The sequence below is a fragment of the Oncorhynchus kisutch genome, linkage group LG11 (assembly GCF_002021735.2).
Source record: "Oncorhynchus kisutch isolate 150728-3 linkage group LG11, Okis_V2, whole genome shotgun sequence".
In the NCBI taxonomy this organism is placed as follows: Eukaryota; Metazoa; Chordata; class Actinopteri; order Salmoniformes; family Salmonidae; genus Oncorhynchus; species Oncorhynchus kisutch.
The window spans coordinates 31,791,106-31,814,361 of record NC_034184.2 but is presented as its reverse complement, the minus strand read 5'-3'; the positions used below and the strand labels follow the sequence as shown (position 1 = coordinate 31,814,361).

The window sequence follows — 23,256 nt, the reverse complement described above, 5'->3', positions numbered from 1 at the left end:
CAAATGTGGGGAGAAAAAAAATGACATTGACTTCCCGTGCAATGTTTGTCATGTAAATGTTATTTGCCTTGAATCAAAGACAGTACAGTATAAAGATAGGCAGAAACTGCTTCTCCAAAATAAATCCCTGTTGGCTAGCTAAACTCATGCGTAGAAATACATCCTCGGGTCTAATGATTGTCTCAAGCCAAACTGCGCATGTTCCGGCCGTCAAATCAAAGGCACTCCTTCGATATAAAGTTGTTTTTGACGTCAATTAAAACGTGTCAGTTTGTCTCTTTCAAGCGGTTGGGGTAATAACATGTTCAAGTACTTAAGACATTGGTTCGAATCTACGTTGTGCCTTCAGATTTCGAGAAAATGAACTAATGAACTCGCTGATTTTGTAAACCCAAAATCCCAGCCTGGTCTGCTTGGTCTGTTCAGCAAGCATTCCCGTAAATTTCGCGATGTTGCATCTCTGTGCTAGAAACTCTGCTTGAGTCACAATGCCAAACCAAATGTGATAATTCCTCCCACCCAAAAAATAGCATGGCTAGAAGGGATACATATTTTGTAATGACGTCATATCCCCGTTCACTACAACGATATTTTGCGTATTACACAGCAACGAGTTTTACAGCAGACGACTTGATTTTCACAATCACTTGCTAGCTAGAGGAACCATTGGGGAAAACCTAGTTACAATTTAACAATAAATATACTTTCTACTAAGCACTACATTATATGATGTAAATACAAACATGAATTGTGTTATCAGCTAGTAATTTTGTACTCGTGGAATTTAAGAGGACAGCAGCTAGAGGTCCGTGTATGGAGGTTGTGAGAACTGTCATTTTTCTGTTCTACTTGATCATTATTGCACCCTCCTGGTGTCCCAACTCTACCAGTCCGTGATGAGAAGAATGGAAATCTTTATCTTTTCATATACTAACTGGCCACCAGACTAAATAAACTATAGAAATGGAACTGAAGTAATGGAATAGCAATAACTATAACGTTAGCAATAGGAATATGGCATGAGAGTGGCCTGCACAGAGCCCTCACCTCTATCCCATATTAATGCCCATGATTTTGGAATAAGCTGTTAGCAGATGTCCACATACTTTTGGTCATGCAGTGCATTTTAGCATGTGTCCCTATTTATAGCCTATAGTTCCCGTGATGCATCACTCCTCCATTTTTCATGTGACCACAGACTGCCAATAAAATCTCGTTTGAGACATTCCAATTTAGCGATTGGCTGAACTCGGATGAAAGTATTTTGAAGTTTGAAATACTACACTGTCCGAACGAAATCAAGTTGTTTTTGTTAAAATTAGCTAGCAATCTACAAGATACTTGTTCGAGAGAAATCCGAGAGCAAAGATTTGGTAATGACACATTTGGATTGGTTGCCTATGTAACATAGCTAGCTAACTAAGCAAGATAACGTTAGCAAATATATTGAAGTGATAATCGCTAGTTAGTAACAGTAGATAGCTACCGTTAATTAACTAGCTAACTGCCTAGTTAGAATAACAGTAATGGTATGTTAGCTAACTAATACATTTGCGTTTTTCAATTGAAAAACGGTAACGTTATTTGTTACAGTTGACGTTGGCAGGATTTTGAGTGTTCTGCAAACATGGCTTCGAACAACTTGTTCAATGTTGCCAAAAAGGATGAGAAGGGGAGAAATATTCAAGTCGTTGTGAGATGCAGGTAAGCTAAACGTGACTTGTATGAAACCAGTTGGGACTTAAATACAAACATCAAATGAATTGTCAGTAGAGCTCTGAGACAGGGTTTTGTCGAGGCACTTTCAATGTCTGCAGCATTGAAGATCCCAGAGAAGTGGCATCCATGATTTTTAATTGGAAGAAGTTTGGAACCACCAAGAACTCATCCTAGAGCTGGCTGCATGGCCAAACTGCGCAATCGGAGGATAACGGCCTTTGTTAGCGTGACCATTGGGTTTTGGTCACCTCTCTGACTGAGTTTGTCTGTGGAGATGGAAGAACCTTCTAGAAGGACAACAATCTCAGCAGCACTCCACCAATCAGGCCTTTATGGTAGAGTGGCCAGATGGAAACCACTCCTCAGTAAAAGGCACATGACAGCCCGCTTGGAGTTTGCCAAAAGGAACCTAAAGGACTCTCAGACCATGAGAAACCAGATTCTCTGGTTTGATGAAACCAAGATTGAACTCTTTGGCCTGAATGTCAAGTGTCATGTCTGGAGGAAACCTGGCACCATCCCTACGGTGAAAAAATGATGCTGCCACCACCATATGTGGGGATGTTTTTCATCGGCAGGGAGACTAGTCAGGATTGAGGGAAAGCTGAATGTAGCAAAGTACAGAGATCGTTGATAACTTGCTCCAGTGCTCTCCGGACCTCAGGCTGGGTTTAAGATCTCTATGACTCAACTCCAGCCACTTTAATAATGGGAATTGATGGGAAATGTAAATATATCACTAGCCACTTTAAACAATGCTACCTTATATAATGTTACTTACCCTACATTATTCATCTCATATGCATACGTATATACTGTACTCTATATCATCTACTGCATCCTTATGTAATACATGTATCACTAGCCACTTTAACTATGCCACTTTGTTTACATACTCATCTCATATGTATATACTGCCTATGCTGCTCTGTACCATCACTCATTCATATATCCTTATGTACATATTCTTTATCCCCTTACACTGTGTATAAGACAGTAGTTTTGGAATTGTTAGTTAGATTACTTGTTGGTTATTACTGCATTGTCAGAACTAGAAGCACAAGCATTTCGCTACACTCGCATTAACATCTGCTAACCATGTGTATGTGACAAATAAAATTTGATTTGAAGATTCACCTTCCAACAGGACAACAACCCTAAGCACACAACCAAGACAACTCAGGATTGGCTTCAGGACAAGTCTCAATGTCCTTGAGTGGCCCGGTCTCTGGAGAGACCTGAAAATGGCTGTGCAGCGACGCTCCCCATCCAACCTGACTGAGCTAGAGAGAATCTGCAGAGAAGATTGGGAGAAAATCTGTATTTTGGGTAGTTTCTCCCAATCTTCTCTGCAGATTCTCTCTAGCTCAGTCAGGTTGGATGGGGAGTGTTGTCCTGCAAAATTGTCAACTTTTTTGCTTTGTCATTATGGGGTCTTTGAGGGGGGGGGGGGGGGGGAACTGTAATGTAATAAAATGTGGGAAAAGTCCAGGGGTCTGAATACTTTAAGAATGCACTGTATCTAGGCTTAACTAATGTCTCGTTAACTTCTCTGCCCTTGCCTTTTCAGACCCTTCAACAACGCGGAACGCAAGTCTGCCTCCCATGGAGTCATTGATACTGTTGAAAACAGAAAAGAGATCAATGTGCGAACGGGAGGGATTGGCGACAAGGCAGCTAGGAAAATGTACACTTTTGATATGGTAACTAATGTAGCGAATGTTGTGTAAAATGGACTAACACCAATATTTACTTGGGTTGGAAGGCCATCTGTAAGGTTGCACATTTAAGTTACATGTTATCAAACCCTCAGGTTTTCGGTCCAGCTGCAAAGCAAATCGACGTCTACAAGAGTGTTGTCTGTCCCATTTTGGATGAAGTGATAAGTGGATACAACTGTACAGTTTTTGCGTAAGTACTAAGTAATAACTGACATCAAAATCATCTTTATTTGCCAAGTACATTTACTCATACTCTGAATTTTACTTGCTGTAAGGTGGTGCTGTAAGCCATAGGGCTGGGAATTGCCAGGGACCTCATGATACTATCTGATGTCTAACAACAAGTAACTCTTTATCCACACTATAGCAGAGGGTGTTCTTTAATGGAAGCCTCCAACGTAATCCAGGTAGAATAAGGAATTCCCCAGGGCAGCTGTCTAGGCTTTTTTATTTTGACTAATGACATGTCACTGGCTTTCAGTAAAGTGTCTATGTATGCGGATGACTCAAAACTGCACGTCAGCTACTACAGCAAGTGAAATTACTTCAACACTTATCAAAGAGCTGCAGTCTGTTTCAGAATGGTTGGAAATAAGTTAGTCCTCAATGTTTCAAACTAAAAGCATTGTGGTAGGTACAAATCATTCACTAAACCTCAAGCGACTCTTGTAATGAGTATGGAAATTGAGCAATTTGAGATTACTAAACTGCTTGGAGTAAACCTGGATTGTGACCTGTCATGGTCATAACATGATGCAACAGTAGCTAAGATGGCGAGAAGTCTGTTTTTATAATAAAGCGCTGCTCTGCCTCAACACTATCAAGGCAGGTCCTACAGGCCATAGTTTTGTCACACCTTGACTACTGTCCAGTCGTGTGGTCAGGTGCCACAAATTACAATTGGCTCGGAACAAGGCAGTACCACAGAGCCATGGCTACATGGAACACTTCCCCAGATCTGTGTCTCGACACAATCCTGTCTTTGAGCTCTATGGACAATTCCTTCGACCTCATGACTTGGTTTTTGCTTTGACATGCACTGTCAACTGTGGGGCCTTTTATATAGACAGGTGTGCGCCTTTTCAAATCATGTCTAATTGAATTTGCCACAGGTGGACTCTCAAGTTGTAGAAGGATGATCAATGGAAACGGGGTCTGAATACTTACAGTTGAATTCAAAAGTTTACATACACCTAAGCCGAATACATTTAAACTCAGTTTTTCACAATTCCTGACATTTAATCCTAGTAAAAATTCCCTAACTCTGGTCAGTTAGGATCACCACTTCATTTTAAGAATGTGAAATGTCAGAATGATGGAGAATTTCATCTTTTATTTCTTATATCACATTCCCAGTGGGTCAGAAGTTTACATACACTCAATTAGTATTTGGTAGCTTTGCCTTTTAATTGTTTCACTTGGGTAAAACGGTTCGGGTAGCCTTCCACAAGCTTCCCACAATAAGTTGGAATTTTGGCCCATTCCTCCTGACAGAGCTGATGTAACTGAGTCAGGTTTGTAGGCCTCCTTCCTCACACATGGTTTTTCACTTCTGCCCACAATTCTTCTATAGGAATGAGGTTGTGGCTTTATGATGGTCTCTCCAATACCTTGACTTTGTTGTCCGTAAGCCATTTTGCCACAACTTTGGAAGTATGCTTGGGGTCATTGTCCATTTGGAAGACCCATTTGCGACCAAGCTTTAACTTCCTGACTCATGTCTTGAGATGTTGCTTCAATATAGCCACGTAATTTTCATATCTTATGATGCTATCTATTTTGTGAAGTGCACCAGTGCCTCCTGCAGCAAAGCACCCCCACAACATGATGTTGCCACCCCCGCGCTTCACAGTTGGGGTTGTGTTCTTCGGCTTGCAAGCCTCCCCCTTTTTCCTCCAAACATAAGTGGTCATTATTGCCAAACAGTTCTATTTTTTGTTTCATCAGACCAGAGGACATTTCTCAAAAGTACCATCTTTGTCCCCATGTGCAGTTGCAAACCTTAGTCTGGCTTTTTTATGGTGGTTTTGGAGCAGTGGCTTCTTCCTTGCTGAGCGGCCTTTCAGGTTATGTCGTTATTGGACTCATTTTACTCTGGATATAGATACTTTTGTACCTGTTTCCTCCAGCATCTTCAAGGTCCTTTGCTGCTTTTCTGGGGTTGATTTGCACTTTTCGCACCAGTCCTTTCATCTCTAGGAGACAGAACACGTCTCCTTCCTGAGTGGTATGAATGCTGCGTGGTCCCATGGTGTTTCTACTTGCATACTATTGTTTGTACAGATGAACGTGGTACCTTCAGGTGTCTCCCAAGGATGAACCAGACTTGTGGAGTTCTACAACTTTTCTGAGGTTTTGGCAGATATATTTTTTTTTCCTCCTGATGTAAAGCAGAGGGACTGAGTTTGACTCTAGGCCTTGAAATACATCCACAGGTACCTCTCCAATGACTCAAATGACCTCAATTAGCCTCAATTAGCCTATCAGAGGCTTCTAAAGCCCTGACATTTTCTGGAATATTCCAAACTGTTTGAAGGCACTGTCAGTTTAGTGTATGTAAACTTCTGACCCATTGAAATTGTGATACAGTGAAATAATCTGTATTCAAACAGTTGTTGAAAAAAATTACTTGTCATGCACAAAGATGTCCTAACCGACTTGCCAAAACTACAGTTTGTTAAGAAGAAATTTGTTTAGTGGTTGAATATTGAGTTTTAAACTTGGGGTCATTATCTTCCGACTTCAACTGTATGTAAATACGTTTTTTCAGATTTTTTATACGTTTGCAAAAATGTCTAAACCTGATTTTGCTTTATCATTCTGTGGTATTGTTTGTAGATTAAGAAAAATAATATTGAATCCATTTTAGAGTAGCAAAATGTGGGGAGTCGGAGTCTGTGTACTGTAACTGCCTTAATGTTGCTGGACTCTGCGAAGAGCGTTAAATATAAACATATTGCTCACCATATGTTTGCTGCAGAGGGACAAGAGCCATGAGAACAAGTTTAGATGAGTCATGGAAATAAAAGTACTGAACTGGTGCAAGAATAACATTTCGTCAGTGTCCAAACAGTGCGATATTGTTAAATAATTAATTTATTTCCATGACTCATCTAAACTTGTTTTCTCATGGCTCTTGTCCCTCTGCAGCAGACATATGGTGAGAAATATGTTTATATTTATTAAGGCTCTTAGCAGGTTCCAGCAGCATTTAAGGCAGTTACAGTGCATTTGGAAAGTATACAGACATCTAGACTCCCCACATTTTGTTACATTACAGCCTTATTCTAAAATGTATATATTCCCCTTCACTAGCAAGCAATAGACAACATTTAGTGGCAGAGTACAGCGCAATCCACAAATTAACAAACAAAAACATGAGCAGTGACCAAACACCGAGTGCCACCCCCCCCATAAAGAAGCTGACATTGGCCACTGAAGACTTGTCTGTCTGTTTTTCTAAAATATTTTTGATTTAAATGGCTTTTGTCATGTAGATATGGCCAAACTGGAACAGGAAAGACCTTCACAATGGAAGGAGAAAGATCTCCGAATGAAGAATTTACATGGGAAGAGGTATAACATAATTGTCAGATTTGTCAGTTGACTTTTTTTGTTATTGTCCTCTGTATGTGTACTAATGTGTGATTTGAATCTACTCTTTCAGGACCCTCTTGCTGGTATCATTCCCCGGACACTTCATCAGATATTTGAGAAGCTGTCTGAGAATGGGACAGAGTTTTCTGTCAAGGTTTCCTTGCTGGAGATTTACAATGAAGAGCTGTTTGACCTGCTAAGTCCTTGTCCTGATGTCACTGAACGCCTTCAATTGTTTGATGATCCACGTAATAAGGTAGTACTCACTCTCACATTTATGTACGTTCCTAATTAGTTGAATTCCACAAGTGTCAACACGTCACTGCTGTTTCCATAGACAACCTGCTATTCCACCAATTGGGTGATGTTCTTAAACTAGTTATGGTGTTTAAATGTACTTTCTGTCCATCAGAGGGGTGTCATCATCAAGGGCCTGGAGGAAATCACGGTACACAACAAAAATGAGATTTACCAGATTCTGGAGCGTGGATCTGCCAAGAGAAAAACTGCCTCCACTCTTATGAATGCCTACTCCAGGTAAACCTGCATGTCTAACCAGCTAAACTTCTCATAGCAAGGTGTTATAGCGTTTGAATAGTTTAATATTGATCTGCCCCTTTTTGTTTTTCAGCCGCTCTCACTCTGTGTTCTCTGTCACGATTCATATGAAGGAGATCACCATTGAAGGAGAGGAACTGGTCAAGATTGGAAAACTGAATTTGGTACGGTTAACCGGTATTACCTACAAATATCATTGTCACATATCCTGTACCCGTGACTTACAAAGAAAGATCAAATATTTGTCCTGTATGTGCACCTGCTTGTGATACCCATTAGGAATTCTCGCTAACGTGACCTCTTGTAGGTGGACCTTGCTGGCAGTGAGAACATCGGCCGATCGGGGGCTGTGGACAAGCGGGCGCGGGAGGCCGGCAACATCAACCAGTCTCTGTTGACACTGGGCAGGGTGATCACTGCACTGGTGGAGAAGAGGCCCCACGTGCCCTACAGGGAGTCCAAACTCACCCGTATCCTCCAGGACTCACTGGGAGGCCGCACCAAGACCTCCATCATCGCCACCGTTTCCCCAGCCTCAATCAACCTGGAGGTGTCTGGCTGTCTTACTGTCTCTTGGCACGTGTGTCTAGATTGATGTCTAGTTTTTAGCAATGCCTCAATACTTTAACTTTTCATTTCATGAAATCCCCAGGAAACTCTGAGCACGCTGGAATATGCCAACAGGGCCAAGAACATCATGAACAAGCCTGAGGTGAACCAGAAGTTGACAAAGAGAACTCTCATCAAGGTGAATATAAGAACTGAAACTCTAAATTGAAATTTGGAGAATTCTGTTTACTTTATGTATGTTTTTAAGAATATTTTATTTGGTGAAATGTCTATACTAAAATATTGTATTTTATCAGGAATACACAGAGGAAATTGAGCGTCTAAAACGGGATTTGGCTGCCACTCGTGACAAGAATGGAGTGTATTTGTCGTCTGAGAACTATGAGTAATTACCCATTGTACAACACACATTTTGTTCATGAACCAAACATTTTTACAAAAATCTGTATTGGAATGTAATCACTTCAGAAGGAGAAAGTACAGGAGTTTAACATTTTAATTTATCACCCCACAGGAGCATGGCGGGCATGATATCTTCCCAAGAGGAGCATATAACAGAATACACCGAGAAGATTGCATCAGTGGAGGAGGAGCTGAAGAGAGTAAGCATGTTTAAAAATGTCATTTTACTTCCTGTTTTTGGATGAGCTGAACAATGGCTACTGGCTCCACATGACTAATCCAAAAATATTGTGATCGTCCCTCATTCCCAGGTCTTTGAGCTGTTTGAGGATAGCAAGGATAAGCTGGACCAGTGCATCAATGATCTGGAGGAGAAGAACTATAAGCTGGAGGAGACTCACAAGGACCTGCAGGAGACCAAACAGAAGCTCACTGAGGAGGCGTTTATCGTGTCTGAGCTGGCCACCACTGAGGAGAAACTGTACACCACTGCAGATAAGGTTAGGGTTACGGCCAGTACGGAAATGTATACACTCACTGCTATAATTCGCTCTGGTTAACAGTTCAGTCTAAATTACTAAAATTACATTTGAACATGTACTGTATGACTGTCTGTTTTTAAGATTTAACCTTTTTTTCTCCAGTTGCTGACAACTGTTGATGTGAGCACCAAAGATGTATCTGACCTGCATGCTAAGCTAGAGAGGAAGAAGAAAGTTGAGGAGCACAACTCTGAAATCCAGATTAGTTTTACCGACCACATGGATGCTATGTTCAGCCAGATGCAGAACTCTGTGGAAGACCAGCGCAACAAGCACCAGAGCATGCTGGACTCCTACAAAACCTCAGTTGGTGAGCAGCTTGAAATAGACCAGTAGTTTACAAGAGTGATATGAGCGCATCATAGGAATTAATATCTGATTGAATGTCTTTTGCGCCCTCAGAGGGTCTTCTTACAGTCAACGACAAAGCCTTCAAAGGTGCCATGGCTACTGTAGCCGCGTCCTTCTGCGGCATCAATAACCTGTTTACTGATGGCATGACCAAGTGTCAGGCTAAGTTGATGGTGCAAGAGACTCTGTGTGTGGAGGCCAAAAACACTCTGCACCAGGTTTTGGTAAGGGTATAAATTAAGCCATGTCTGTTCTTTTCTGGTGTTTTTTTTTCTTTTTTCTGTATACATCTGTATAAAGAGGCGTGTGTGTGTGTGTGACATTTCTTGATTAATATGATCCTGTGTTAACAGGAGGAGCACAAGTTGGAGCTTGAGGAGGTCCTGGTGGCCCAGATGTTGCCTGGTTTCAGTGCCATCATGGCCATGAATGACAGCCTGAAGAAGACACTGGGGAGCCACCATGCCCTGGCAGCTAAGGTAAGTGAAGCTGGCTGAAATAATGCATTGTATATACTCTAAATACTTTGCTTATGTATGTGTTAGACAATTTAATGAATGCTTTCCTCTTTCCCAGATGGCGTCCATGAAGGTGGAGATGACGTCGTTCTTCAGTGGCCATGCCCAGGACCTGGCTGCCCTGAGGGAGACTGCCACAGCAGGTCTCGGCTCCCTAAAGACTGAGCACAACAACCTGAAGAAACAGATCAGCAGAGCAGACAAGGAGCATCAGACGGTACGGCCTGGGATCGATTTGGGGTGGTCTATAAAGTGTCTTATCACCCTCTGCAATCATCTGAAAAAACAAGATGTCAACGTAATACACTTTGATATGCACAATAGGATTGCTCTGGCAATGTCTACTCTGCTTTTATACCGTTGGTCCAGTCCCTGTTAGACATCTGGATGTTGACCCCAAAAAAAAAAATCACTATCGAGGCTTTGGTCAACAAGTGTGCTTTTTGATCTGACCTTGTGACATTACCTCCCCTACAGGGCATGACCCAAGTGATCCAGTGTCTGCAGAACCAGCTCAACCTCCTGGCCATGGAGACTCAGAATAACTACGCTGGCATGATGAGTGCCTCCGACGCCCTGCAGGTCCCTGTCCAGTCCCTTCAGCAGACCCTGCAAACGTAAGTGCAACTGGGCTGTCTTAACTGGGCCATTGGCCTAATGTGACGTGGAATACCTGTCCATGGCGTTAGGGCTGTTTCGACTCAAATATATATATTTTTTGTGGTTAACCGAAAGTCGTCTAACTATTGTAATTCTCAATGGATGTAAAAACAGCTGCCGTTTGCTTGCTGTTTTGAGGTGAAAACATTACTTTGAGAAGCTCCACAGGTCATTAGTGATGGTGCGTCAAGCCAATCAGAAATACTATCATATCCCCAAATAAACACTGTCTACATTTTCACGGTAGCTTGTAGACCTACTTATATGCGTGCGTGTCCTTAATCAACATCGACCGCAGAGCTCCAAACAAAAGACTACTAATTTATATATATATATATATAGGCCATATACCACACCTCCTCGGGCCTTATTGCTTAAATATACTACTGGTGATATATGCAAACAATTCACACAATGAAGTTATGAATGTGCACAAATCTGCGGGAGAGAGCGCATGCTGGAGAGAGAAGTGCATTGTGCGTGCTCAATCCGACATCTGCATTGGCCATGCAGCATTTACATAGTCTCATCAGATGTCAGGGAATTCATACTTCTTGCGCTTAACGGCGCAATGCACAGCTGTTCTCAAAGAAGTGAGTTTGTGTTTATACAGGATGTACCGCCCCCACCTACCGTCAACCAATGTCATGTCAATGCGGAGCTGTACAGATCCCTTCTCATTGTTACAACATTTGGGACGCGCATGGCGACGCAGTACAGAACTTGATTTCGCCTCTGGAGGCTCCGCAATTGCGTTAATCTCTCCATATGGAGCCTCAAACCACATTTTCGGATCAAACAAATTGGCTTTTAGTCTTGGCCTCCAATGGATTAGTTCACGGAGTTGGGTGTGTGTTTTAGTAAAGCAGTAACACACAATCTCGGTCGACCAACAGCCTAACGACCAAACAATCGACCGGTTGACTAATTGGAGTCAGCCCTACCATGTCGTTGACTTGGTCCATTGAATCTGCATATGACTCTTTTCACTTGATGTTTGCCAGTGCATAGCCTCTAATTCATTTGATTCTGTCTTCCAGGAGATGCAGTGCAGCTGAGAACCAGACCGCAACCCAAAAGGAGCGTCTAGCGTCCTCCACCGCCAGCCTTATCTCTGAGGTCCAGCAGACTGCCCAGGAGGCCCAGCATACGATGGAGGAGTGCTCCGTCTACTGCAGCCACCTGCACAGCTCTCTGACCCAACTGTGTGAGAGGAGTCTGCAATGGTGTGCTTCTACCAAGGACAGCACTGACTCCCATGCTCAGCTCACCCTGATGAGAGAGAACACCGCCTCTGCTCAGACCCTGCTACAGGTAAACTATACACTCAGACAGAATATTGTGCAGTTTTACCTCAAACAGGGACTTGGTGGTACTTTATGAAATGGAGTACTAACATGTATTTTTGCTATTTAGCCAATTTTTCTTGGCCTAGACGTTTCAGTTGTAAGAAATGATAAGAATACAAATTACGTAAATAGCTTAGTAGAATAGAGTACACTTTTTATCATAATACAGGAAGGCACAATTTATAGTCCAATATTTTCATGTGTTTTGGGGAAGGCAGGGATTGGGGGGGGTGGGAGTGTTTTATATTGTGCAGTATTTAGCAATCATTAGTAGTGTGGTGTGTGTGTGTCATGAATATACTGTATGTGTAGAGGTTTGTAGAGTCTGCAGTCTAGTTCAAGTGTTCAGCAGTCTGATGGCATGTTGGATACCAACAGGATCAGACCTCATTAGGGCTAGTCCCATTTAGTTGACTGGTCGATAGGCTGTTGGTCGAGCAATCGCAAATCGTTTTTTCATGGTGCACGAGCTGTCTGATTCACCCCTGTTTCGGTAGACAAAACAATTGTGGCGGCCACGGGGATGGCACAGTCTTCACTCAACCATATGATACCTGAAATTGTATATGGTTATATTGTGTGAAAATAATTATGCACCACTAATAAATAATAATTTGTAACATGCGCTTTCTCCTGTGTTGGATAGAGGTCGCTGTCCACGGTTCTGAAACAATCTTCAGTGTGCCTTTGAATTGGTGCCTTTCCCTATGTTGCTATATACATAATAGCAAAGTTAACCAGCGTGCGTATTGGTGTTGAGAACAATGTGGCGGAGGCAGCAGCGGAATGAGGAAACAGTTCTTGCCTTTTAATTGTCTAAGAAAATGTAGGAGATTGAATTTCATGTTAGTACCAGTCAGGAGTTTGGACACCTATTCATTAAAAGGGCTTTTCTTTATTTGTACTATTTTCTATATTGTAGAATAATAGTGAAGATATCAACTATGAAAAAACACATGGAATCATGTTGTAACAAAAGTGTTAAACAAATTCTTCAAAGTAGCCATCCTTTGCCTTGATAGCTTTGCGTACTCTTGTCATTCTCTCAACCAGCTCCACCTGGAATGCTTTTCCAACGGTCTTGAAGGAGTTCCCACATGCTGAGAGCTTGTTGGCTGCTTTTCTTTCACTTGGCGGTCCAACTCATCCCAAACCATCTCAATTGGGTTGAGCTTGGTGATTGTGGAGGCCAGGTCATCTGAAGCAGCACGCCACTCTTTCTTGGTCAAATAGCCCTTATACATCCTGGAGGTGTGTTGGGTCATTGTCCTGTTGAAAAACCAAATGATAGTAGTGCCACTAAGTGCAAACCAGATGGGATGGCATATCGCTGCAGAATGCTGTTAGCTATCCTGCTCAAGTGTGACTTGAATTCTAAATAAATCACTGACTGTCACCAGCAATTTACCATCACACCTCTTCCTCCATGCTTCATGGTGGGAACCATGCAAGCAGAGATCATCTGTTCACCTACTCTGCATCTCATAAAGACACAGCTGTTGGAACCAAAAATTTGGACTCAGACAAAAGGACAAATTTCCTCTGGTCTAATGTCCATTGCTTGTTTCTTGCCCCAAGCAAGTCTCTTTATGATTAGTATCCTTTTTAATAGTGGCTTCTTTGCCATGAAGGCCTAATTCATGCAGTCTCCTCTGAACAGTTGATGTCTGTTACTTCAACTCTGAAGCATTTATTTGGGCTGCAATCTGAGGTGCGGTTAACTCCAATGAACTGATCCTCTGCAGCAGAGTTAACTCTGGGTCTTCCTTTCCTGTGGCGGTCTTCATGGGAGCTAGTTTCATCATAGCGCTTGATGGTTTTTGCGACTGCATTTGAAGAAACTTTCAAGTTAAATGAAATGTCCTGGATTGACTGACCTTCATGTCTTAGAGAATTTATGGAATGTTTCTCTTTGCTTATTTGAGCCGTTCTTGCCATAATATGAACTTGTCTTTTTCCAAATAGCCCTATCTTCTGTATACCACCTCTACCTTGTCACAACACAACTGATTGGCTCAAACCCATTAAGATGATAAAAGTTAATTTGTGGAATTTCTTAACAAGGCACACCTGTTAATTGAGATGCATTCCAGGTGACTACCTCTTGAAACTGGTTGAGAGAATGCAAATGGTGGCTACTTTGAAGAATCAGTTTGATTTAATACTTTTGGTTACTACATGATTTTGTATGTTTCTTAGATTTAATGTCTTCACTATTCTACAATATAGGAAAAAAGAAACCCTGGAATGAGTAGGTGTCTACTTTTGACCTGTACTGTGTGTGTGCATGTATACATGCATACAGTGCATTCGGAAAGTATTCAGACCCCTTGACTTTTTTGATACGTAACAGTCTTATTCTAAAATTGATTTTAAATTAATGTTTTACTCATCAATCTAAACACAATACTCCATAATGACAAAGCAAAAAAAACTGAAATATCATTTACACAAGTGTTCACATCCTTTACTCAGTACTTTGAAGCACCTTCGGCAGCGATTACAGCCTCGAATCTTCTTGGGTATGACGCTACAAGCTTGGCACACCTGTATTTGGGCAGTTTATCCCATTCTTCTCTGTAGATCCCTCTGAAGCTCTCAGGTTGGATGGGGTGTGTTGCTTCACAGCTATTTTCTGGTCTCTCCAGAGATGTTCATGTCTGGTCTCTGGCCGGGCCACTCAAGGACATTCAGACTTGTCCCGAAGCCACTCCTGCATTCTTGGCGATGTGTCTAGGGTCATTGTCCTGTTGGAAAGTGAACCTTCGCCCCAGTTTGTGCTCCTGAGCAGGTTTTCATCAATGATCTCTCTGTACTTTGTTCCATTCATCTTTGCCTCGATTCTGACTAGTCTCTCAGACCCTGCAGCTGAAAAAATTCCACACAGGATGATGCTGCCGCCACCATGCTTCACTGTATAGATAGTGCCAGGTTTCCTACAGATATGAAGCTTGGCATTTGATCTTGGTTTCATCAGACCAGAGAATCTTGTTTTTATATTCTGAGTGTTTGACTTTTTGGCAAATTCCAAGCGGGCTGTCGTGTGGCTTCTGTCTGGTCACTACCATAAAGGACTGATTGGTGGAGTGCTGCAGAGATGGTTGTCCTTCTGGAAGTTTCTCCCATTTCCAGAGGACCTATAGAGCTCTGTCGGTGACCATTGGGTTCTTGGTCACCTCTCTGACCAAGGCCTTTCTCCCCCGATTGCTCAGTTTGGCTGTGCGGCCAGCTCAGCCAAACTGAGTCTTGGTGGTTCCAAACTAATTCCATTTAAGAATGGAGACCACTGTGTTATTGGACCTTCAGTGCTGCAGAAATATGTTGGTACCCTTTCCCAGATCTGTGCCTCGACACAATCCTGTCTTGGCGCTCTACGGACAACTCCTTCGACCTCATTGCTTGGTTTTTGCTCCGATATGCACTGTCAACTGTGGGACCTTATATAGGTGTGTGTGTGCCTTTCCAAATCATGGCCAATCAATTGCATTTACCACAGGGGGAGTCCAATCAAGTTGTAGAAACATCTCAAGGATGATCAATGAAACAGGATGTACCTTTGCTCAATTTCGAGTCTCATCACAAAGGGTTTGAATACTTATGTAAAGGTATTTTTCTCCCCAACCCCCATTTGTAATACATTTTCTCAGATTTCTAAACTGGTTTTCGCTTTGTCATTATAGGGTATTGTGTGTAGATTGCTGAGGATTCTTTTATAAAAAATAAAAAAATATATTTTAGAACAAGGCTAACCATGTGGAACAAGTCAAGGTCTGAACTTTCCAAAGGCACTGTATGCTACTGTATGTATGCTACTGTATGTATCAGTCCATGTCATGACACGTCATTCATGCTTTGAAATGTAATCAAACTTTTAGTTTTAAAACGGAATAAGAAAGGGAGCTTTGAATTATTTTCCTAAGCGATGAATAAACTGCAAATCACAAATGCATGCAACAGTTTTTGTCTTTGCTGTTTTAAAGGCTTCATATTTTTTCCTTAACACTCTGGTACACTTAGTGTGTGCACTTTTCCAAATGATAAAAAATATTGTATTCTAATCGCACCCGTTTGGCGCATAATACTCACGCAACGCTTGCTCCTATACCCTCTATCTGGATGTCTTCCACAGATCTGACTTTCCCTCCTGAGCAATCAGTAAACATTTGCCTGTTACGAGTAATTTTATCTAAGAGTGCACTTAAAGTATCAGACCAGCTCGGCGTGTAGGGTGTCTATATATGGAGAAGTACACCTTTTTTTCAGATTGGAAGAAAGAACGGATTATTCTCGGTCGATCGACATTTGAGCGCATCAGAGTAGGATTCTATTGTATTCCTTTACACAGACCAGTGCGGCATAACAATCACAGCTGCAGTAGGCCTATGTGCAAGTAGACAATTGCCATATATGGATTTGTGCCATTCACTTTGAACTGGACTGTTTTACAGCATGAGCGGTTGTGATTTACGCAGCTCACACTTTGATCTCAAAACAATCGCATGTAGCACCGTGTGCACATTTTGTACATATTTGGGACGGCAGGGTAGCCTACTGGTTAGAGCGTTGGACTAGTAACTGGTAACTGGAAGGTTGCAAGTTCAAATCCCCGAGCTGACAAGGTACAAATCTGTCGTTCTGCCCCTGAACAGGCAGTTAACCCACTGTTCCTAGGCCGTCATTGAAAATAAGAATTTGTTCTTAACTGACTTGCCTAGTAAAATAAAGGTTAAAAAAAAATATATATATATATATATATTTGCTAGCTAGTGAATTATTAACCCAGTTATAGCAAATTTGTGCTTCCTACAAGATCACAATGTGTACATTTTCTAGCCATCTTAAAGCGTGCCAGGTAAAGAGCTTTTTGTCTTAAGGGGAAGTGTTTTATTTTGAGAAGAGTCTGAATAAGCTAAGTAGCCAATAGGCACAGAGTAGCATAACTTGTCTGATTTGTCTTTAATAATGATATGGGAATAACTATGCCTATTTTGGTTTCTTGTATTAAACAATGTTCAGTCACCACCTTGTCTGAAGGAAAAGTTTCATGGAATATAGGCCTACATTAAACACTATACATTGGCTGCTACTGTAGGCTGAATGATATAACCAATTTCCATGTTAATTTTACATGATGCGTTTTCTAAAAGAAATATATTTTTTTATGTTAAGCCACTCTGGTAGGTGTACATTTATGATCAAATAGTCACAGTAGGCTATTTGGCCACTGAAACGTAAATTAAAGCCTCTGTTCACAGTAAAGACGTGCTGGAAGTTGCACACGTTTCAAGTTTGCGCTCAGCAGACCTGAAATTTGCTCAGTGCCGGAAAATATTAGTAGTCTGGTACTACACCGTTCAGTTTTACAAAAATGGTTAGCTTCGAAATCATAACTGAAATCCTGACCGGTGTTTCTCTGGTGTGAATCAGAGGGTGGAGCAGAGCTGTGAGGAGAGGGTCCAGGAGGTGAGTGGTCAACTGAAGTGGCAGCAAGGGCTGGTGGAGGAGGGTCTGGGCGCCTTGAAGGAGCAGACGTCACTGGACCAGAACACTCTGGAACACCACCACATAGAACTCAAGGCCCACATGGAGGGTGGCGTGGTCAGTGTCCACAGTTTCCTCAGCGAGCAGCTCAAACGGGATGTCCCAACTGGTGAGCCTGACGTGGATGTAATGCCATCTAAAATGTGAAATTGGCTTTTTTTCTTCTACATGTATAGTCTGAGTCACTGACATTGTTTTGTTCTGGCAGGTACAACTCCTCAGAGGAGGGAGTTTGTGTACCCATGTCTCCTGGCCAAGTCGAAGAGCAGAGCTGAACTGCTGGACAGCTTCCGCCACCAGCAGGAGGAGCTGCAGGCAGCCCTGTTCCAGTGTGACACAGTAGAGGAGGAGAAGCAGGTCGATCAGGTACACATTAGGTCCCAATTTTACCTGGTTGGGTCATGTCAGTTTGGGGCAGTATTGCAGATTACTGTCACGGTTACATTAAGGGAACTGTATACCAGAGGTTGACTGACTGATTTTAACACCAATACTGTTTTTTGTTTGTTTTTTGAGTACCCAAAAGTGTGCCGTTTTTGTATGTGTAATAATGACAATTACAACTATACTGAATGAACAGTATTGTCTACTTAATATAATACAAATCAATCAATTTAGTCTCAAACCAAAACTGAACATGTTTCATTATTTAATGCAAAAACAGTGTTGGAAAAGAAAGTAAAATTGCAGTATGTGCCATGTAAAAAAAAAAAAGCTAACGTTTAAGTTCCTTGCTCAGAACATGAGAACATATGAAAGCTGGTGGATCCTTTTTAACATGGGTCTTCAATATTCCCAGTTAATAAGTTTTAGGTTGTAGTTATTATAGGGCTATTTCTCTCTATACCATTTATATTTCATAAACCTTTGACTATTGGATGTTCTTATAGGCACTAGTATTGCCAGTCTAATCTCGGGAGTTGATGGGCTTGAAGTCAATAACATCGCTGTGCTTCAAGTATTGCGAAGAGCTGCTTTAAACGTTTTTGCGAAATATCATATTTAGCAGAAGTTATTGTGGGTGTAGTGAAATGCTTGTGTTCCTCGCTCCAACAGTGCAGTAATATCTAACAATTCACTACAATACACAAATCTAAAGTAAATGGTCTTCACACAGTTCAACAAGCCAGACAACCCAAACTGCTACATATACCCTGACTGCTTACACTGAATGCAAGAGAAGTGACAATTACAGGCACTGCGTTGATTATATGCAACGCAGGACAAGCTAGTTAAACTGGTAATATCTTTCAACCATGTGTAGTTAACTAGTGATTATGTTAAGCTTGATTTTAAAAAATTATGTATATATTTTTTGTAAGATTAAGTTTAATGCTAGGTAGCAACTTAACATGGCTCCTTGCTGCCTGCACTCACGTAACAGGTGGTCAGTCTGCCACGCAGTCTCCTCGTGGATTGCAATATAATCGGAGTCCAAAAATGCAGATTACGATTGCTATGAACTTGAAATCGGCCCTAATTAATCGGTTATTCCGATTTTAATTGGTCAACCTCTACTGTATACACGGACTATGAATACTGACTGATCTAGACTATTCAGCATGTAATAGGCAATAATGACATTGGAAAGGGTGAAGTTCAGTGTACAGAATAGATGTTATGACATCTGTTGCCATAGGACTCTCTGGAGGACGAGTTGAGCAGCTACAATGACAGCTATGTCACTGAGCCATCTTATATCGACGAAAACCTCATGTGCTACGAGAATGGAAGAGTGCCATTCTTCAAGGTAAGATTGCCCCAGTGTTTCTTTGTTAATGTACTGTCATCTCTCGCTCCTAGCCCCAGCTATGGCTTTGTTTTGAATGTAATGTTTTCTCCTTTCAGCAAAAGAAGGCAGGCAAGAAGGAAAACAAATCCCTCAATCATTCCAAGATGGCAGAAAATGACACTCACGATACCCCACTCAGGTCCAAATTACCACTCGGGTGTCAGAACTAGTAGAATGTGACTTTCCTTTTACATTTCTTAACTATTTAATATTTCACCTGTCTTGAGTCGGTTTTAACTATTCTCTTAATCTGTTCTGTTAATGTGTTTTCCTATTATGCAGTCTTAAAAGGATTGACTGACATGAATGAGCTAGAACGTTTAATGTTCATTTGTCTGTATTAAACATATTTTTAAAGATGTCAGCATCCTCTGAAATATACACCACTTTCTTACTTTCACTTAACTGCACCACAAGCCCATAATTGGAAGAATAAATGTAGCATTTCTATAATTAAACAATAAGACCTGAGGAGGTGTGGTATATGGCAGTAAAAATATATGTTTTGTCATACATGTGGCATATGGTCTCATACAACGGCTGTCAGCCAATCAGCATTACTTTTTCTTTTTTTTTACCTTTATTTCACTAGGCAAGTCAGTTAAGAACAAATTCTTATTGCCAATATACCATGGCTAAGGGCTGTATCCAGGCACACCGCGTTGGGTCGTGCCTTAGAACAGCCCTTAGCTGTGGTATATTAGCCATATCACACCCCCTTGTGCCTTCCTTAATTCTAGACTAGGTGCTTAAAATGCATCCTCCCCCTATATGCCCACACCGTGTCTCGATAATTCTTCACGTTTTACTGTTGAAATGTCAAAATGCATACCAATAATTTGAATATGCGTCTAAATCTTGAGTAACTTAAGCTTGTGACTTAAAGCAGGTGGTGTTAACAAACTAGCATTTCTTTGTAGGCTTATTTTGTTTCCACATCATTGACATGATAGATATTAGCTGAATATGTTTTAAACCCACACATGACTGAAATGAGTGGCTACTTTGACACTGACAAATTGAGATCAATCTGGTCTTGAATTCAAACAATATCCCAGGCCAGTGGAGCGACACCAATTGTACAATATTAGGAGGCAATATCTACACTATATTGACTACTTAATACAATTGTGCGTGTTGAACATTTCTGGAGTTTTTTATTTATTTTGGCTCATGAAACATGGGACCAAAACATTACTTTGTTTATTTTTGTTCAGTATATTTCTGGCCAGACTGCATCAGATAAATGGGCTATAGTGGGGCTCTGTTTCGCTCACTCGGATGCTTTCTTGGATGACACACTAGTGCATTGAAAGTATTCCAACCACTTGACTTTCCACATTTTGTTAAGTTACAGCCTTATTCTAAAATTGGTGAAATAGTTTTTTCCCCTCAATCTACACACAAGACCCCATAATGACCAAGCAAAATGTTATTGCGGTTGTAGTGAAATGCTTGTGTTCCTCGCTCCAACAGTGCAGTGATATCTAACAATTACTACAATACACAAATCTAAAGTAAAAGAATGGAGTTTAGAAATATATGAATATTAGGACATGCAATGTCAGAGGCATTGGCCAAAATACAGTAGAATAGAATACAGTATATACCTATGAAATTAGTAAAGCAGTATGTAAACATTATTAAAGTGACCAGTAACTCCATGTCTATGTATATAGGGCAGCAGCCTCAAAGGGGCAGGGTTGGGTAACCAGGTGGTAGCCGGCTAGTGATGGCTATTTAAGTCTGATGGCCTTGATATAAAAAAATGTAGTCTCGCAGTCCCAGCTTTGATGTACCTGTACTGATCTTGGCTTCTGGATGGTAGTGGGGTGACCAGGCTGTGGCTCGGGTGGTTGATGCCCTTGTTCTTTTTGGTCTCCCTGTGACTTCTGGTGCTGTAGGGGTCCTGGAGTGCAGGCAATGTGCCCCCGGTGATGCTTTGGGCACACCGCACCACCCTCTGGAGAGCCCTGCGGTTGCGGTCAGTGCAGTTGCTGTACCAGGCGGTGATGGAGCCCGGCAGGATGCTCTCAGTTGTGCATCTGTAAACGTTTGAGCCTCCTGAGGTTGAAGAGATGCTGTTGCGCCTTCACCACACGATCTGTGTGGGTGGACCATTTCAGATCGTCGGTGACGTGTACGCCGAGGAACGTAAAGCTTTTCACCTTCTAAACTGCGCTCCCGTCAATGTGGATAGGCGTGTTCTCTCTGCTGTTTCCTGTTTTTCAGGTCTCCAGAGATGTACGATCAGGTTCAAGTCTGGTCTCTGGCTGTGCCACTCAAGGACATTCAGAGACTTGTCCCAAAGCCACAGCTGCCTTGTCTTGGCTGTGTCCTTAGGGTCGTTGTCTTGTTGGAAGGTGAACATTTGCCTCAGTCAGGTCCTGAACGCTCTGGAGCAGGTTTTCATCAAATATCTCTCTGTACTTTGCTCCGTTCATCTTTGCCTCAATCCTGACAAGTCTCCCAGTCCCTGCCACTGAAAAACATCCCCACAGCATGATTATGTCGCCACCACCATTTTTCACCATAGGGATGGTGCCAGCTTTCCTCCAGACAGTTCAATCTTGGTTTCATCAGACCAGAGAATCTTGTTTCTCATGCCCTGAGAACCTTTTAGGGGCATTTTGTCAAACTCTGTCATGTGCCTTTTACTGAGGAATGGCTTCCATCTGGCCACTCTACCATAAAGGCCTAATTGGTGGAGTGCTGCGGAGATGGTTGTCCTTCTGGAAGGTACTCCCACCTCCACAGAAGAACTCTGGAGCTCTGTCAGAGTGACCATCGGGTTCTTGGTCACCTCCCTGACCAAGGCTGTTCTCCCCTGATTGCTAAGTTTGGCCAGTTCTAGGAGGAGTCTTGGTGGTTCCAAACTTCTTCCATTTAAGAATGATGGAGGTGACTGTGTTCTTAGGGATCTTCAATGCTGCAGAAATATTTTGGTACCCTTCCCCAGATCTGTGCCTCAACACAATCCTGTCTCGGAGCTCTACGCATTATTCCTTCAACCTCATAGTGCATGTCTAGGTAAAAACCAAGCTGTCAGCTGTGGGACCTTTTTATATAGACAGGTATGTGCCGTTCCAAATCATGTACAATCAATTGAATTTACCACAGGTGGTTTCTTATCATATTTTAGAAACATATCAAGGATAATCAATGGAAACAGGATGCACCTCAGCTAAATTTTGACTCTCATAGCAAAGGCTCTGAATACTTGTCTAAATAAGGTATTTCTGTTTTTCAATTTTAATAAATTCAACAAAATTGTCATTTTTGTCATTATGAGCTATTGTGAATAGATTGCTGAGGACTACAATTTCATCAATTTTTAGAGTAAGGCTGTACCGTAACAAAATGTGGGAAAAGGCAATCAGTCTGAATAATTTCTGAATGCACTGCATATACAAAATTAATTTGGACACCCCTTCCAATTAGTGGATTAGACTATTTCAGCCACACCCGTGAGTGACAGGTGTGTTAAATTGAAAACACAGCCATGCGATCTCCATAGACAAACATTGGCAGTAGAATGGCCTTACTAAAGAGCTACATGACTTACAACGTTGCACCGTCATATGTTGGCACCTTTCCAACAAGTCAGTTTCCTGCCTCTGGTTTGATGAAACAAAAATAGAACTGTTTGGCCATAATGACCATTGTTATGTTTTGGAGGAAAAAGGGGGAGGCTTGCAAGCCAAAGAACTGCATCCCAACCGTGAAGTACAGCAGCATCATGTTGTGGGGGTACTTTGCTGCAGGAGGGACTGGTACACGTCACAAAATAGATGGCATCATAAGGGAGGAAAATTGTGGATATATTGAATCAACATCTCAAGACAACAGTCAGGAAGTGAAAGCTTGGTTGCAAATGGGTCTTTCAAATGGACAAACACCAAGCATACTTCCAAAGTTGTGGCAAAATGGCTTAAG

The 23,256-nt window shown here is 41.8% G+C and overlaps 1 protein-coding gene across 2 annotated transcripts; it reads left to right on the top strand.

Annotated features, from left to right (window-relative positions):
- The first annotated feature begins 1,231 nt into the window (after positions 1-1,231).
- On the top strand, positions 1,232-19,697 carry LOC109899764 (kinesin-like protein KIF11). Of its 2 annotated transcripts, XM_020495275.2 has the most exons (23): positions 1,232-1,373; positions 1,594-1,704; positions 3,290-3,422; positions 3,533-3,630; positions 6,938-7,016; positions 7,108-7,293; positions 7,450-7,574; positions 7,669-7,759; positions 7,903-8,145; positions 8,248-8,343; positions 8,462-8,550; positions 8,680-8,767; positions 8,879-9,067; positions 9,212-9,419; positions 9,512-9,684; positions 9,814-9,939; positions 10,037-10,195; positions 10,456-10,595; positions 11,679-11,952; positions 17,415-17,637; positions 17,737-17,894; positions 19,168-19,278; positions 19,377-19,697. In XM_020495275.2, the coding sequence occupies exons 2-23, from the start codon at positions 1,628-1,630 to the stop codon at positions 19,488-19,490; spliced, it is 3,180 nt and encodes a 1,059-aa protein (XP_020350864.1). In that variant the 5' UTR covers positions 1,232-1,373; positions 1,594-1,627; the 3' UTR covers positions 19,491-19,697. The 2 variants fall into 2 exon arrangements, with proteins under 2 accessions (XP_020350864.1, XP_020350865.1); XM_020495276.2 differs by lacking the exon at positions 1,594-1,704.
- Positions 19,698-23,256: the final 3,559 nt, after the last annotated feature.